This window comes from Sorex fumeus, unplaced genomic scaffold, assembly GCF_029834395.1.
Source record: "Sorex fumeus unplaced genomic scaffold, SorFum_2.1 ptg000009l, whole genome shotgun sequence".
Lineage (NCBI taxonomy): Eukaryota > Metazoa > Chordata > Mammalia > Eulipotyphla > Soricidae > Sorex > Sorex fumeus.
Window position 1 is genome coordinate 10,239,596 of NW_026606066.1, and position 18,444 is coordinate 10,258,039.

Consider the following 18,444-nt stretch of genomic DNA (forward strand, 5'->3'; position numbering starts at 1 on the left):
GATTACTAGAATAGAAGTGGAGAGGAAGGATCAAATGGGGCAGCAGGTCCAGTGACAGTGGTAGGATATTGCTTGTTTGTTTTGAGGCCACTCCCAGTAGTGTTCATGACTACCCCTGTCTCTGAGCTCAAGGGTCACCCCTGGCAGGGCCTAGGGAACTCTCTGGGGTGATGGGGATTGAACACAGTATGGCCACATGCAAGAGAAGAGAGAGCCCTACCTGCTGTACTCTCTCTCCAGTCCCTAGAAGAAAGTGATTAGATGTGTGATCAGATGATGTTGGTGATTAAATGTAGTAGCAGTGTAGTGGCACACTTTGAGAGGCATGAAAATTGTAACCCTTATAACACAGTCACAAAATCAATAAAAAATATATATATATAGTTTTTAAAGGACACTCTAAAGAAATAAAAACTTGAAATGAAAACTATAGTCATCATTAAAAGCAAGACCTAAAATATAGTGTTTAAGACTTTTTTCCTTTGGGCAATTCAACAGTAAAGAAAGGTAAGTCTGAAAGATCGAATACAAGAGTGCTTCAACATTTAGAGGTAGATAGAAAATGTCAGGAGGAGACCAAAGTGTGACTTAAGAAGCAGGAAGATAAAGGAAGTCAGTATCATAGAAGCGAAAAGAAAATCATGTTCTAAATGGAGTAGTTGCCCATTGAGTTAATGTTGCCATGAAGACAAAGAGATGAAAACTGAAAGTGATCAGGTTAGCCAATATAAAATCATTTGGTGACCTTGCAAAGAACAGTGTCTGCAGAGGGTGAGTGCAAAACTAAATCGAACAGAATGACAGTCAGTGGAATGTAACAAAAGGAAACACATGAAATGTCTATGGGCAACTCTTTCAAAAAGTTTGCCTGAGAAGAGCAGCAGAGAAATAACTTAGTAGTGAGAGAAGAATTGTGGGGTTGATTTTTGAAGTGAGATTTGAAGACAAAAGCATTGACGGAGAGCTGCAAGATATAAGAGAAAGAATATAACTGAAAATGAAATTCCTCTGTTACTGAGAGAAGATGAAAACCAAAACACACAAGGAATGATTGGTGTTTGAGAATGACTTGCTCTGCTGGAGAAAACAAAGGTAAATGGAGACTTGGATTATTTTGCAGATTTGATGGAAGGCACAAAAGGGAATCCTACCAAGTGGATTACATTCCTTTCTTCAATTTGAGACCATTCAAATCTATCATCCTCAAGGAAGTGGAACTGATTCAGAATTTACCATTACCAACCAGGGGTTGAGGATAGAGGCTTCTGTTTTTTTTTTTTTAACAATAAGCATCGATAAGCACATTTTTGTTGCGATCCACTATACACAAGCAGGGATGCACAGAATATAAATCTATGGTACAGTGCTTAAAAGATTCTCGCTAAACATGTATTCTTTATGGGGGGCATATCCAGCAGTGTTGAGGGATTACTTTTGGCTCTGTCAGGGATCATTTCTAGTAGTTCTCAGGGGACCAAACATGGTGCTGGGGATCAAGCTGGGATCCACCACATGCAAAAACAAACACTTTAATTCTAGCACTATCTCTCTGGTTCCTGTAATCTTTTCTCCTTCCTCCCTCTTTCTCCTTCCCTCCCTCCCTCCCTCCCTCCCTCCCTCCCTCCCTCCCTTCCTCCTTCCCTCTCTCCTTCCCTCCCTCCCTTTCTTCCTTCCTTCTTCAGGGACAAACTAATGCAGCAAAAGCCTAAGTTAAGCAGAGCATCAAGGTGGTGCTAGGAGGTCAAGGTAACGGGAAATAAAGAAGATCCTACCAAACAATGACAAAACCTTACCCTTGGGTAATAAATGTTAATAAATAATGGGGGGATGGAATAGGGGGGATAAAAATCAAATGAGAGGTGACATAGGACAGTGGTGGAAGCTCATGGCATTTTGATGGTGGTGGGGTTCAATAACTGTACATTAGTACTATAAATTTAAACACTGTTGAAATCATATTACCTAAATTATAGTTAAGTTTTTTAAATAAATAGATCCTATTGTAAAAAAATTAGGAGCACTCTTATGCTGAGAAATTATGCTTTTAAAATTTTGCTTTTACACTGTTCTTTCTTTAATTTATTGGAAACTTGTGCATTGACATATAATAGTATCTAACCATTTGTTTATACTTTAAAAATAATTAGAAACATAAACACTATCGCGGGTAAGCAACAAAATATTTCCAATAAATTAGAAGTGCAGATTTTATCTTTTACTCTATCCTGGAGAGATAATATTTAGTGTTAACATTTTCTTATTTTCCTCTATTGTTTCACCACTTACATATCTCTAAACAATGAAGGTTAATTTAGTTTGTTTTGTACTTTATAAAAATGAAATGAGCAGAGAATGCTTCTATATCTGGCTCCTTTCTCTAAATAATATGTTTATGTTAATTTTAGATTTTCATCGTTACATGTAATTCTATATATAATAATTTTTATATATATTCTCTTATATATTTGACTTATTTTCATTCAGGAACCCCAGTCTGCCTCCTGATATACATACATACATACATACATACATACATATATATACATATTCAGGAGCCTCTCAAAGGCATGTGTCTGGAGTAGACGTACAGGATTAGTGTATGAACACGTTCTCAACTTTACCAAAGAAGGCCCAGCTTTTCCTACTTGCTTTCCCACCACCAATGCTCTCTATTATTCACTATAATTATTACTTGACATTGTTGCTCATCTGGAGGCTGTTTATTGGTATTTAATTGGAATTTCAAATTGGCATTTAGGTTTTTTAAATTTGTTATTCAAATCTGATTTCTATATTTTATTTTGTTGCATTTTTTAAAAAATGATGGTCAGATCTACAAAATTGACTTTGTTACCTACCATTTGAATGATCACATAACATTTGATAAATCATTTTACCTTAATTTGAGGATGAAGACCATTCCTGGTGATGCTTGAAAACCAATAGGGTTACACCTGGCAGTGTGTATGGGGTGGGGGAGGGGGCAGAGTGCCAAGGACTGAACTCAGGGTATTAGGACCATATGGGATGCTGAGAATCAAACTCGGGTTGACCGTGTGCAAGGCAAATGCCCTACCCACTGTGCTAATAATATGATACATGTTGAGCACAATATAAACACTGATATATGATAGGCTCGATGAATGGTAGCATTGTCCTCCCGTTGTTCTTCGATTTGCTCTAGCGGACCCAGTAACATCTCCATTGTGAGACTTGTTGTTACTGTATTTGGCATATCAACTATGTCACAGGGAGCTTGACAGGCTTTGCCCTGAGGTCGAGATACTCTTGGTAGCTTGCTGGGCTCTCCAATAGAGGCGGAGGAATCAAACCTGGGTCAGCCAGGGGGGCTGCATGCAAGGCAAATACCCTACCAAGTGCTATTGCTCCTGCTCCAATGAATGGTAACTATTATTCATACTGGAGGTGGGGCAGCAGTGTTTAGGGACCCAGAGGTATTTAACTTGACTCTATGAGCCTGATGGTTCTGTGTGTTGTCCTGTGATATAATGCTGCTCAGTGGTCTTAGGGTCACTCAGGCCAAAATGTTGGTGTTCTGGAGCACAGGCAGTGCTGAGGATAGACTCTTTGTATATGTCAGACATGCACATTAATTATTTGAGCTAACTTCCAGTGCTTTAATACTATATTTTTGTTTGTTGAGTAAGCACCAGCAGTGGTGCTCAGGGCTCAGTCCTGGTTCTGTGCTCAGAGATCACTCTGGGTGGTTCATGGGGGACCATATGTGTCCTGGGGATCTATCAAACCTAGTTGGCTATATGCAAGGCAAAATGTCTTAACCCTGTACTCTTTATACCTCTGTAGCACTGTCCTCCCATTGTTCATCAATTTGCTTGAGCAGGCCCAGTAACATTGTGAGACTTATTGTTACTGTATTTGGCATATCGGATATGTCATGGGTAGCTTGCCAGGCTTTGCTGTACCAGCGAGATACTCTCAGTAGCTTGCCGGGTTCTCTGAGAGGGGCGGAGGAATCGAACTTAGGTCAGCCGACTGGCCATGTGCAAGGCAAACACCCTATCCGCAGTGCTATCGTTCTAGTCCCCTTTAAAAATAATTTTTTACTAGAAAGAAATTAAGTTAGTCTAGATCTAGCTGATTCAGCTTGGCTGCTTCCCAAATCAGCAATTTTTTATATCCTAACCACACATAGGGCTGGAGCGATAGCACAGCAGGTAGAACACTTGCCTTGCAAGCGGCCAACCCGGGTTTGATTCCTCTCCACTTCTAGGGGAGCCCAGCAAGCTACCGAGAGTATTCCGCCCACATGGCAAAAAACCTGGCAAGCTACCCATGGTGTATTCGATATGCCAAAAACAGTAACAAGTCTCACAATGGAGATGTTATTGTTTCCTGCTCGAGCAAATCGATGAACAAGGGGAGGACAGTGCTAACAGTGCTAACCACACATATCAACTCAAAATGGTAATACTCCTTCCTGCTGTGCACCATCACCTATGTGTCTTGACTGCTGGGAAACTGTACGGTGGATAATATTCAACTGAAATTTGAATGAGATTCCCTGAGTAACAGTGTATGCAGATGTTACAAAGGACCTGAAAACTGTGTATTGAACTTGGAGAAGATGTGGTCTGACATCTTTCATGGATGATGGTCTGTGGCTTCATGTCAAGCAACTTGGGGGTCAATTAAGGAAACTAAGTGACATAGTAGTCAACATAGGCACCAAATACACAGTTGTATAAAACTCCGAGGGTGTCCAGGGAAGCCCTAGCGGCTCTCCCCCTGGCCACTTGGGTTTGGGGGGCCTCAGGCCACCCACCCAGCCAGGGCAGCCCTATTCATGGGGCAGATGGCAGAGGAAATGAGGGTTGGTTGATCAGATGCCATTTATTCCATTCTCCCCACACGCCTGCCCCAGTCTCTCTGAGCCCCCATTCTAGTCTCCCATTGCCCCACATTCCCATCTCCTCCTGTCTCTCCTGCTCATCTCTCCACGCTCCATCCCACAGGCTGGGCTCTCTCTCTCTCCACGTGCCTGCTCCTGTATTCTTCTTCTACATCCTTCTCTCTCTGTCCCCCTTGCTAGCCCCTCTGCGGTGCATCTTGCCACCTTCCTCTCTCTCTCTCTCTCTCTGTCTCTCTCTCTCATCTCTCTCCAGTTTTCTTGTCTCCCCAACTTCCCCCGCACTCTGAGCCTACACAGCACCCAATCAGGTAGCCAAATCAACATAAGAAATCCCTTCCTAACTGCCAGGCTCAAGGGCAGAAACATCACCTAAGAGTATTCCAAAGCCTTTCCTGACTGACCAAGGGCATAATACCTCCTACAGTGTTTTTTTTCCCTTTCCTCAGTCCAATAACTATCAACATCTTAATAGTAGTTTTGTATGGACACAGTAAGAGATACATTGAGGCTTGTAGAGCAGCTTTCTTGGGAACATCTTGCCACAGACTCAGACTATAGATCTCAGGCCAGATTAATCATTCCTAACCCTAGCAGGAGCATCCTCCACCCAGATCCTCCAAATTCCAGTAGGCGGGGGTCACACCCACCAACTGGCCCCCTGGCGCCGTGTAATCCCATCAGCGGCCAAGACTCAGAGACTATAAAAACCAGCTCCCGGAACCATGCGGCCGCATTTGCAGCTGTGCGACATCTTATTATGACATCTTATTATCTCATTCCTACTTTGGACAAACTGGCAGGCTACCCAATGTAGCCTGCCCTCACGGCAGAGTCTGGCAAACTCCCCGTGGCGTACCCAATATGCCAAATACCAGTAATAATGATGGATCTCATTCTCCTAAAGAGCCTTGAATATAATCTCAGGGCTAGGATGAAGGAGACGTTACTGGGGCCTGCTCGAGGCAATTGACGAATAACAGGATGATTTGTGATTTTGTGATTGTGACCCTAGCAGGGTCCGAATCTAGTTATTACTTTTTGGATCATGACAGCATTTGTCCATGACCAACCTCTTAACTTATAGTTAAGCATTAGGCACTTTAGTCAGGCCCATCTTAATGCCAGGGTAGCGCATAGCTTACCTCTTTCCCTGGTTCCATCCAGTCTCTCGTTGGGACCCTGTTTTGGGGGTGTGCTAGGGAGTAAGGGCAGCTGAGGCTTAAGTTGAGAGAACAGATGTCCAGGAGGAAAATGTCATTTAGAGTCAAATGACACCCACATTACAAAACATAGTATTTACTGTCTTCTTGTGTTCATACAAAAAGGACATTGCTCTGAATAAACTATGCCAAGGACTTAAGGAGAAAAGAAAAACAATATTTACAAGTTAACAGAGCACAAAGAAAGAAACTACAAATAAACACAGAGGAATGGGAGTACTGTGATGGGAGCAACCCAATAAACCTAAACTACCTGAGCGCTGGAGCGATAGCACAGCGGTAGGGCATTTGCCTTGCACGCAGTCAACATGGCCGACCCGAGTTCGATTCCTCCACCCCTCTCGGACAGCCAGGCAAGCTACCGAGAGTATCTCGCCCACTCAGCAGAGCCTGGCAAGCTCCCCGTGACGTATTCGATATGCCAAACACAGTAACAACAAAGTCTCCAATGGAGACGTTACTGGGCTCGCTCGAGCAAATCGATGATCAATGGGAGGGCCTTTTACTTTTACCTGAGGCTATGCAGGAAGGACAAAACAATGTTATCCTACACACAGTGAGTATTATTTTTTAAAAAATAAATCCTTCTTCTCTCCTTAATATGGAAGAGATAATGCAGAGACTAAATATGAAGTGTATTATAAAACCAAAAATTTGAACAGTCTGATTAGTCTTTTTGTACATTTTTCTAGCCACTGCATGAATCTTGCAACCTTAGAATCTGTGTGATAAGAATAGAGAAAAGAAAGAGGTTAATAAGAATGGCAACTTTCAACAATATTGTATATTCTGAATTTAGTAATAGCAAGGGGGAAGAAAAGAACCCACAAAAGCATGACTTTTATTTGAAATATTAATTTTCTATAACATTTCTAATTAATAATTTGGAAATTTCAATAGCATTTTCTTTTTAAAAATTCATTTTAATGTAGACAAAAAGTCACAAGTGTTGATACAATTCTAGAGTTGAAATTGATTAGATAACAAAGAGGAATTAGGAGGTATTGCATTGTCTAGAGACTTGAGGATCTCTGGTCTGGGCCAATGAGTTGATAAGGTTGCATATATGGGAGGTAATCATGGTTGCTGGGGCTTCAGGAAGTAATGACAGTGGGGAGGTTGTCTTCCCCAACTATAAGAAGACAACAGTGTTCTCAGCCTGGGAACCAAGGTAGCTGAAATTATTTGTAGTTTGGCATCACTGCAGAGAATTTTAGTGTAGTGGTTCCAGGGCATTGGCAGGGCAAATACTTGGTCCACCTGCCTCCCAAGGGTGCCCCAGTATCTTCAGCCATGGGAACCAGTGTTTTCATGAATTTTACCTAGTTGGCTTGCATCATTTTGGAAATTTAGTAGAGGAGGGCCCATGACTGAGTCAACATGGTGGCCCCTCAGAAATGGGTGCAGCTGCTGGGGTTTTTGAAAGCACAGCAGGGCACAGGGAAGGATTTTAAATATCATAAATTAAAATTTATTTTTCTAAAGTACATAGAAACATTTCTTTCCTAGCCAAAACAGATATTCTCATGCTTGAAACTCTATTTCTAATTTATTCTTTACAAGCTAATTTGCAAAATGAAATTGTTTGGATGATTGGTTTGCAGTAAACATGGTGTATCAAATTGGTTTCTAAATTTAGGAAAAGGTTGAGTCTCTTCTTATAGTAATCAGGAAATAATAGAAGTATTAATGATAATGAAAATTCCATAATTAAAAAGTCAAATTCTGAAATAATAAGCAGAAATTAACATTAGCAGGTACCAGCAATATAAATTATAAACCACACAACTGGTTATCTTTCTGTTCTTTTCATGAAATAACACAACCTCCAAAATATAACTTTTTAAATGTACTATATCCGTCAATTAATTTCCATAGTCTTCTTTAATTTAGTAACTTGAACATTAGACATAAGAATCAAAAATGAAGCAAAATTATTTTAATACTTGCTATGATTTCTCTAGCTGAGATTTTAAACTCATTTAGAAAGTAGTAATTGTTGTTATCTATATAGACATATTAATAAAAAAAACCTTTATTAACATATACTAGAATTTCAGAATGAGCTCTAGATTTTAAATACAGTAGATTCCATGTCCTTTCTTGGAGGTTTTTGAGGACTTATTTTTGGTAGTGTCTCTTTGGCATATGATGTTTTGTGAAGTCCAGCTTCTCTAAGTGCCAATTCAAAACGAAGTCTAGGGTCAGAAATTATCTGTAGAAATAAAATACAATTTAAATAGCAATTTACTTACCTAGATTAAATCTTATCATTTAGTTTCATTTCCCCCAAGCTGCATAATTTGTTTTTGCTGAACAGAGAATTAGATGGTAATCAATGCAGTGTGTATACAGTGACTATATGTAGGCTATTTTTATTGAAAACACTCAACACCCTAAGAGGTAGAAAATATTATATACTAGATTATACAAAATACTGATATATTAAAATGATTTAAAAGGTGGGGTGAAAGAAGCTAACTTTCAGATGAGGATTACATAATGTATACAATCATTGATTAAAATAAATTCAAGCTGCATTCAACCTTCTGCATATCTTTAAATAGACATTTTAATTTCTACATCATTTGGCAATATGCAAATTGAGATCAAACACATGGCCACTACTGGAAAAGCAAAATCAATAGAACTTTTCTTCCAAGGCCGGATTTCTATTTCAAGCAGAACTGGAAAAATGCTTCCATCAATCTAATTCTAAGTGGGAATAGACATAAGAGTGGTTCAATTTCTGGTTTTTTTCGTAGCTGATTGGACCTTATTCCTCCTTCTATGAATATTAAACGTCAACAGACCCTCTCTGCAACGATAACAAGGTGACCACATATAGATTTTAGATTATGAGGTATTATATATGAACTTGAGATCCCTGTAGAAAATAGAATATTGCAGTGGTCTTTCCTTCAAGGAAGTCTTAAACTAATAGGGATAATAAAAATGTTCACTGATAGTAGACTGTGGCAATATGTAATAGATACTTCAAGAATATAAAGACCTGGAGATCTGCCTCTTGGGGCAGAAGACACTTGGGATAACTATAAAGCCCAATTTATTCTGCTGTAAATAGCAAGGCAGAAAGAAGAAAGATCAAATAATAAAGGAGAACAAATGCAAATCAGAGGTAAAATTGGTCAACTCTGGCTCAGAGAAGTTTTGGTAGAGCATCGATTTCCATTAGGGAACACTGGAAAAGGACAATTCGAACACTGGACATGCATTTTATTTAATTTACTTTTTTTTAAAGTGATGGTTCACGTCTGGCTGTGGTCAAGGATCACTGCTGGTGGTGCTCAGGCTACCATTGCAGTGCAGTGCAGAGTATCAAACTGGGGTCAATCCACGTGCAAGCCTAAACCCCTGCTTAGGTATCTAAGCTCCAGTCCAGGATATGGATTTTAAAAGTTTGAAAGTTTGAAGGTCATGCCAAAGATTCTGGACTGCTTGCAAGTTGTATTTATTTCTGTTTTTCACATGCAATATCACTGTAACTAAATGAGAATGAAAGGTCTGATTATAAATGCAGGTCAAAAGGAAAGAGGGGGCAAAGAGAGCTACTAAATTGCCTAGACATGAAGTTATAAATGCCTATACTTATTTAGTCGCAACGATGGGATAATTGTTGGGAAGGCTGTGAAAGGAGAATCAATAGAACTCGGAAACTGATTGAAATATAGGAATGAGTGGTAATAATGCATGCATGTGAAAAATAAGATATTTGTGTCAAAAAGGGTACATAGGCCTAGGTTTTACTTCTGCATTTATTTTCAAGGATGCATACCCTATCTGTGTGCTACTGCATCCCTGAATTATTGCCAGAATTGTCCACTTCACAGCTTGTAAGGCTTATATTTGTTATTTTATATATTAATAGATATTTAGTGAATTGTAAATTTCTTTGCACCCTGATCTGCATCTCTTCAAATCTCCTGCTCAGAGGCAGCCAATCAGTTTCTTCTAAGTATCTAAGAAGGCATTTTTACACTAATATGAACAAAATTATCCTACCAAAAGTATCCTGCCCACACGGCAGAGTCTGGCAAACTTCCCGTGTCGTACTCAATATGCCAAATACCAGTAACAATGATGGGTCTCATCCTCTTAATCCTGAAAGAGCATTGAAATAGCTCTTTTAAAATCTCAGGGCTAGGAAGAAGGAAATGTTACTGGTGCCTGCTCAAGGAAATCGACGAACAACAGGATGATCCTGATCGTGATGAACAAAATTGCTCTGTTCTTCTACCTTTGTTTTTTTCTTCAGTGTTTTTACATGGTTAATGACAGTACCACTGAGTGATTATCATTTACCAAACTGACACTTTAAGAATTACATTTTATTGTATCAATTCTTATAAGGACCTTGTAAATCCCTTTAAAGATAAAGGAAACAAAATGATGTTACTAGCTTGCACAAATTTACATGGCCAGTAAACTGTGGATGTGGATTCGAATCCAAAATGTAAGCTGCTTTCAGTATTACCTGCTGCCAACCAGAGGGTCATCCTGATTTTTATTATCCCCTCTCCTCTCCACCAGAACCATCTGTGCCCTCCACATCACTTTGCCAGACACTGTCATTGTAAAAGGATCTAACTCCACCCCCACCAGTTTTTCATAAATCTGGTTATATACTTTACCGGCTTCAAAGTTCCATCTCTGCTGGTCAATGTCTTAGCAACCAAGGCCTTCTGTTCTTTGCACAGTTTGATCCTAATTCATGTATCTAATTTTAGCTTTGTCAAGTCCCTTACATGGAGACAAATCAGTAAAAGACTCTTGTAGTCAAAACTCTCCTTTGCTAGTAGAAACTCTTCTTTCAAGCTTTAGACTTCAGTTCCTTTCAAGCCCAGTAGTCCTATATTGACTTCTACAATACCCTGGCAGCTTTGTAATTAATGCTTCTCCCTGCACTTAACCCCATTCCCTACAACAAATTTTTGATGGTGGTTAGCTTATATCATTGGAAATGAAATTTTGTTCCTGCTGCCAAATCGCCTCGACTCACATATAACTGAGTTTCCTGCTTTATATTTGTTCTGACTTCCCCAGCCAGGCTCAGTCATTCACTTCCTTCTCCTTGCTGCCATAGTCCTCACAGCCAGCCCTCAAATCTTCATTGTGGAAATTATCTTACCCTAGTGGCATTAATTCTATTCACTACTTTCCCTCCAAACCAGCTTCTCACTCCTCTCCTCATATTGAGGAGCTCAATACCTTTATATAAAACAAGTCTAATAGGCTCAAGGTGTAAATCTGGCATCTCTGCACAGTGCCAGAACAGAACTGGGTTCCATAAATAGCCATCTAACTAATGTGTGAATTACTCATCTTTTTAATCCTTGGCAAAGGATGCATGACATAGTAACAGAAAAATTTATTTGTTAATAGGTGAAGCTTCATGTCTTAAAATTAAATAAGCATTTTACCTCTCTACTTGAGATTTATAAAATTAAACACTTCCTCCATTTCAGTGATACACATTTGACAGTCCTCCCTCCTAGAACCATCTATCCAAAAGATCCTTCTAAAATCCCTTGTCAGTTTAAGAACAGACTGAAATAAAGCAAGTTCCTCACAGAGACTAAATCACCCTTTAATACTTTGCACAAAAAATATTTCATCTTGTCATTAACTCTAATGCATTCCTTTCTGTTTCTATTTCTGAAAGCTGTCCTCTCCTTTATCTTTGTCAGTATCATCAGTTTTTGTTTCTAATAGGACCTGTAATGAATTTAAACATAATTTTTTAACAAAATAGAGAAACACTTAAAAATGCAATATTAACACAACATTAAAAATTATATAGGGGCAGGGGAGATGCCTCAAAGGGCTTGTGTAACTGCTTTAAATGCAGGAGGCCCTGCTGTACCCTGGCATCCAGGAGCAACTTACTGAACATCTAGAAGTGGGTTGCACCCTCTAGGGTTCCTCCTTCCAAAGTACATTTTTTAATTAGAAAAAATTTTAATGAAAATTGTATAATATGTTTTGTCCTCTATAACTATGAGAGCTGAATGGGGCTAGAGTGATAGTACAGCAGGAAGGATGCTTGCCTTGCACACCTCACACAGTCCTTTGAGTTTTGCTAGGCATGAATAGGAATAAGCCACACAGGGTGTGACTCAAAATTTAAAAGTGACAGGATCTATGTAACCATGTGCTATCATTTAAGAATAAAAATTATGCGTGGTAATGTAAATATTGAAAATAATTTATAACCCAAAACACACACTTCTGCAATTCTTCTTGTCATCATCACGGTTTTGCATCAATCATGCTAATTCCCATAATTACCTGCTGTTCATTGTATGTATTCAGTGAGAAGAGTGGCTTTTGAAGAATAAATTCTTCCTCAATTCCAATACCCATCCTCGCTTTTGATGCCATTGTATCTGACATCATTCTAATAGGATCAAATTGAGCAACAATAGCCACCTAGAAGAGAAAAAAGCATGGCTATCTGGAACAAGATAAAAGATATACTTCTGGGCTATATGATTAATATTTAATGTCCATTAAAGTTAAGAAATTTTATCAATAATAAGACTTTAGGGAAATACAGAACAATTATTAAACCGGGTTAGTTAAAGAGAGTTACAGATTAGTTAATGGTTTAAAAGCATAATAAAATGTGGGGCTGGAGTGATAGCACAGCAGGTAGGATGTTTGCCTTGCACGCGGCCAACCCGGGTTCTGTTCCCAGCATCCCATATGGTCCTCTGAGCTACCGCCAGGAGTAACTCCTGAGTGCAGAGCCAGGAGTAACCCCTGTGCATCGCCAAGTGTGACCCAAAAAGCCAAAAAAAAGGACCATAATAAAATGAAAGTGATTGAATTACAGTTATGGTTAATCTTAGATGTATTTACTTCTAGCTTCCTGAGACAAAATTAAAGAAAATATTACACAGAAAATTTGCATATACAATCACTCTCAAAGTAACCAAAGGTAAAACCAAACTAATTTTAACCACAAGAAAGCAGTCCTTGATAAAATTCTCCATGAAGCTTTCTCAAAAGTTCAATCTAATTAAACTCAATCTAGAGCATATCAGATTGTAAAGTTGTGTTGACATTTTTGGGTAAGATCAGTGACTTTCCTTCGTACAAAACAATTAGGTTTCTAGGGTTGCAAAAAACCATTGTTCTAAAAGATTCTCTTATACTGAAAAACTGCACAGTCATTTTAACCCAAATACCCTTGTCCTTTATGATAATTGAAATCATTCAAACCTGCATTCTAATGAAAAGAAGTCACTAATTTTGTAAATTATATGCACCATTAGTAACACCTGCCTGTTAATTCCTAAATCTAGGAATTAGCATTAAAAATTGCATTTTAATGCCATTAAGAAGCTAATAACATAACTAGGGGTTCAACATACTTTAATTTTATAGTTTTCTAGACAAAATGTCTTATACTACAATTCTAAACACTGATTACAGGTAATAAGCTCAGATACTTTCTCTTTTCAAAGGGTTCACAGATGTAAATAATCCTAATTGTAGGGACTGCAGTTATCACACTTTGAACAACACTGTGTTTAGAAACAACACAGTTTCTACAGAAGGCCTTTGATATAATAATCACAATTATTACCTGAACACCTGAAGAACTTACCATCAGTACTCATCAATACATTGGCTCGACTCTTCACACGCTACCTGTCTGAATGCAAGGTTCCATCCCAATGGAAAACCAGCAGGACTGTACTACTATACAAGAAAGGAGACATCCACGACATTGGCAACTATCGCCCAATCTGCCTATTGTCTGTCATCTACAAACTATTCACTCGAGTCATCCTGAATAGGATTAGCAGAACACTAGATGAAGGACAACCATGTGAACAAGCCGGATTCCGAAAAGGATTCAGCACCGTCGACCATATCCACACAATAACCAAGCTCATTGAGGTATCTCGGGAGTTCAAGATGCCGCTCTGTCTAACCTTCATTGATTTAAAGAAGGCCTTTGATTCTGTTGAGATGGAAGCGGTCATGGAAGCCCTAGCCAATCAGGGCGTACAAACTCAATACATCAGGATCCTTCGTGAGCTCTATTGCGGATTCACTACCAAGATCTCACCATTCTACAAAGAAGTAATCATCCATATCAAGAGAGGGGTTCGGCAGGGTGATACCATTTCACCAAAACTCTTCAGTGCCACCCTCGAGAACATCATGCGACGACTGGAATGGGAAAACATGGGAGTGAAGATAGATGGTCGGCAACTACACCACCTCCGCTTTGCTGATGACATCGTTCTAATAACACCAAACATCAACCAAGCGGCACAAATGCTGAACGACTTTGACCGTGAATGTGGAAAGGTCGGACTACAGCTGAATCTTACGAAGACAATGTTTATGAGAAACAGCCTTGTTCCTGACGCTCCATTCGCTCTCAACGGAACCACCATCTCCAAATGCAACAGTTATATATACCTAGGTCGAGAAATCAACATGATGAATGACCTGGCACCTGAGTTGCGCAGGAGGAAGAGAGTGGCTTGGAATGCCTTCAAGAGCATTGAAGAAATAACTAAAAGGACAAAGAACCTCCAGCTACGAGCACATCTCTTTGATTCCACCATTCTTCCTGCATTAACATATGCCTCAGAAACCTGGACCCTACGAAAACAGGATGAGAACACTATTCGGGTCTCTCAAAGAGGAATCGAAAGAACTATGCTTGGAATATCTCGATTCACTCAAATGAGAGATAGAATCCGGAGTTCTGATCTTCGTCAATGCTCAAGAATCAGGGATGCTGTCTCATTTGCCAAGACATCAAAAATCAGATGGGCTGGACACGTAATGAGGTTTACAGACAACCGCTGGACTAGAGCCATTACTGATTGGATTCCACGAGACATCAAAAGATCACGTGGACGCCCACCTATAAGATGGTCAGACTTCTTCGTCAAGACCCTAAATGATCGGTTTGAGGCTCTACATGTTCCTAAAACGAACAGATACCATTGGGCTACGCTAGCACGCAACCGGGATGAATGGAGACGTTACTGGCACCCGCTCGAATAAATCGATGAATAACGGGGATTAAGTGATTAAGTGATTAAATCAAATAATTTAAGTTTTTCGAATCTCAGATGACCAAAATTTACATTCCTTTACTTTGAATTTCTAAAATCTATTTAAGAAAAAGAAAAGGTCTAGCTGCTATATGCATTTATATTATCTCACTCAGTTATACTTCTTTGATTTGAATTCAGTCTGACAGTTCCTATGTAATGTTATGAAAGCACCTAAGCACCATATCCTCTGTTTCCTCTTCTATAAATAAAAATGTCGACATAGTAGGGATATTGTAGAGATCACTGAATCTAAAGCCTATGCATTTAGAAGAAAAAGTTGTATGTTTAGTAAATACTCTAGCACAAATACATAGTACTATAAATCTATGAAGCAGATACTATTGGTCTAAACCAATTTTTTTAGATAAAGAAGCTATGAAGTAGGAAGGCTAAGATTTAATTTTCCTCTGCTCCAAGTACCAAACTGGGTTGTATCAGGTTTGAAAAGCAGAAACCAAGTTTTTCTCCAAGATTCTATGTGGCCTCCACCAAAAAGGAATGGAAACCAGACAGTCATTTCCTATCAGCTGGGAAATGGTGCCAAGACTCTAGAGCTTCTGCGTCGAGCTAATCACTCCCAGACTAAAAACACTGAAATTTCACCAAGTGAAAATACTTGAGCACATTTCCCAATTTCTTAAATTCCTGCTCTTGCCATCTATTTTCAACTAGGCTACCCTACTTTTTACTAAGCAAAGGGAAGTTTTAGTTCTCAAAAAAAAATATTGTTTATGTGTATGTACATATGTACTAGTGTTTTTTCAAATGTGGTTTTCTACCTCCTTGTTGACTGTGGGATATTTCCAAACAGAGATTCCAAGTCCCCAAAATAATTATCTTGTTTGGGCTCCACCCGATTATTTTAGGAGAGTAAAAATTCTTTGGCAAGATGCAGAGTTTTGTTGCTGTTCAAAGGATGCTTCTTAGCTAATAAACTAGAGGTTATATTCATACATTTAATTTGGGAGGAGCCTTTTAATTTTTTCTTAAGAGCTTGACTTAATGTATTCATGACTTTTTATATTGAAAATGTATTTAATTAAAAAATTAAAGATCTGTAATTTACAAAGTTATTGACAGTTCAGTTTTAGGCAAATAATGTTCCAACGCCAAACCCACTGAAGGAGAGAGTCTTTGTAAAAGGTGCTGATAAAGTTATTAATAAAGTGGTAGTAGAAGTGGTAACATATAAGTCTGATTGTTCCCAGGAATGAAGAACCATGTTAGGACAGTTACATTTTTCATAGCAGATGTCATGAACTAAGCCCTAGTAATAATGTCATTAAGAGTACTTAGAAACATTTTAAACCACCCATGAAAATTTACAAATTAAAAGCACCTGTTTTCTTAGAGCTTCTAACCGCCTCTCTCTCTCCTCTTCTTCGTGTGCTTCTTGAAGAGCCACCTCTTTTTTCTCCATCAAACGTTTTTCCAAAAGCTCTTGTCTATATTTAACCCTTGAGAAACAATAAAAGGAAAGTTGGGAAGTCACATATAAACACAGACATGATATGAAAGGATGCCTGAGAGTAGAAGACATTCAGAGGGAACAAGACAGTCCAGTTTGGTTCTTTTTTGCTTTCTATTGATATCACATATTTAAACAATGATGCTTACATAAAATGCAGTTTACCATTTGGCTTAATACTACTAGAGAAGTTAGGTCTTGGGTATAGAAGTGTGGGGGTAAAATTCACCCTATCTCTTTTCCTCATTGAAGTCATTGTCTTAACTCTGTCAGCTGCCATCGCTGCAGTCAACGTGACCAGCAGCTATAATTTTTCTTAAGGGAATGATTTTAAAAAGTCTCCTCAGAAGACCCTGTCACATATTCTGAGATGCATTACTGATTAGGTATACATACCTGAATATAACCATTACTAAGAAATCAAACATTATATTATCCTTTTGCCAAAAATATCTTTTTGGGGTGCATGTTAAGGAACTTTAAAAAATATTCACATACTAGTTGAAAACACCAAGTTTATTGCCATTTGAAAGTATGTCAATTTCTAGACGATACAGAGGATATCCGGAGATTGAACTCTTTTTCCTTCTAGTCTATGTCTGGTTATAGGAATAAGGAAGGTCAGACATGTAGGGTTCTCTTGACTTACATCAAGGCTATTACTAATTTCTATTTCTCTTTGAATCTGTCAACCAGGGATTCATGTCACATTGATCATTAACTAATTTTTTCCTCCATCGTATATATTTGGTGTGTACTTTAAAGGTCAGGTTCCAGCAAATGTTTTCATTTTGCTTCCCAGAATGTAGTAATCTTGTAGATTTAATAATAAACTGGGGGTTTTTCCCCCTAAAAATGCACTTTGACTGTAGATGGCAGCAAAAACATGACTTTTCTATAGTGTTATTTTTTTCATATCCTTAAAACCATCAGACATTCAAACAGGGCATTATAGAATTTCTGTTATTGTCATTGGTTTTGGGGGCATATCTGAAGCCCTCAGCACTTATGTCTGGCTCTGTGCTCAGTGATCCCTCCCGACAGTGCTCAGAGGACCACCTGTAGTGCTGGAGAGTGGGCACATGCAAAGCAAGGCTTAAAACACTATCCTATCTCTCAGGTTCAAAATAGGGCACGTTTTTAATACGAGTTTTAGAATCCAAAATCCTTTGACCATCTGTTGGATTTCTTTATGGTAATAACCCTTATTATCTTCTTTTTTTTTTTTGGTAGGAGTACTGCTATTTATTCAGCCACTGATTAGCTGATTGAATTGTGCATGAACTCCACCTTACTTTTTTTTCCCATTTTTTATAATTTTATTTATTGAATCACCATGAGAGCAGCTACAAATCTTTTGGGTCAAAGTCTCAGTCATACAATTAAACACCCGTACCTTCACCAGTGCCCATTCTCCACCACCAAAAATCCCAGTATACTCCCATCCCACACCCTCCCCCTGCCTTTGAGGCAGATGATTTCCACATTACTTTCTCTCTACTTTGATCACATTCACTATTTCGACACAAGACCCACCATTATTTGAGATTTTACCCCAACACTCAGATCTGCTGAAAAGGCAACAATAGACAATTTGTGTTCTATTGCTGGTTATGAATAACATATGATGTCATTTGGCTGCAGTAGGGCCATGTGGTTTTGAAATTCTGAAATTTTAACACTTAAATCTGGAGGGATTTCTGTCAAAAGCCACTGGGTTTAGAGATCTGCTCCTGAGTCTCTGAGATCATGGCC

General features: G+C 38.7%; 1 protein-coding gene across 1 annotated transcript in view; it reads right to left on the minus strand.

Moving 5' to 3' along the window:
• Window positions 1-7,651: 7,651 nt before the first annotated feature.
• The window catches only part of CCDC148 (coiled-coil domain containing 148), a 350,508-nt gene continuing 339,715 nt past the window's right edge, over window positions 7,652-18,444 (minus strand). Inside the window, exons 12-14 of the mRNA XM_056110371.1 lie at window positions 16,561-16,678; window positions 12,421-12,561; window positions 7,652-8,326 (exon numbers count right to left, since the gene is read on the minus strand). Of these exons, the coding sequence (XP_055966346.1) occupies window positions 8,180-8,326; window positions 12,421-12,561; window positions 16,561-16,678 (406 nt within the window). The 3' untranslated portion in view covers window positions 7,652-8,179. The remainder of the gene's footprint in view (window positions 8,327-12,420; window positions 12,562-16,560; window positions 16,679-18,444) is intronic.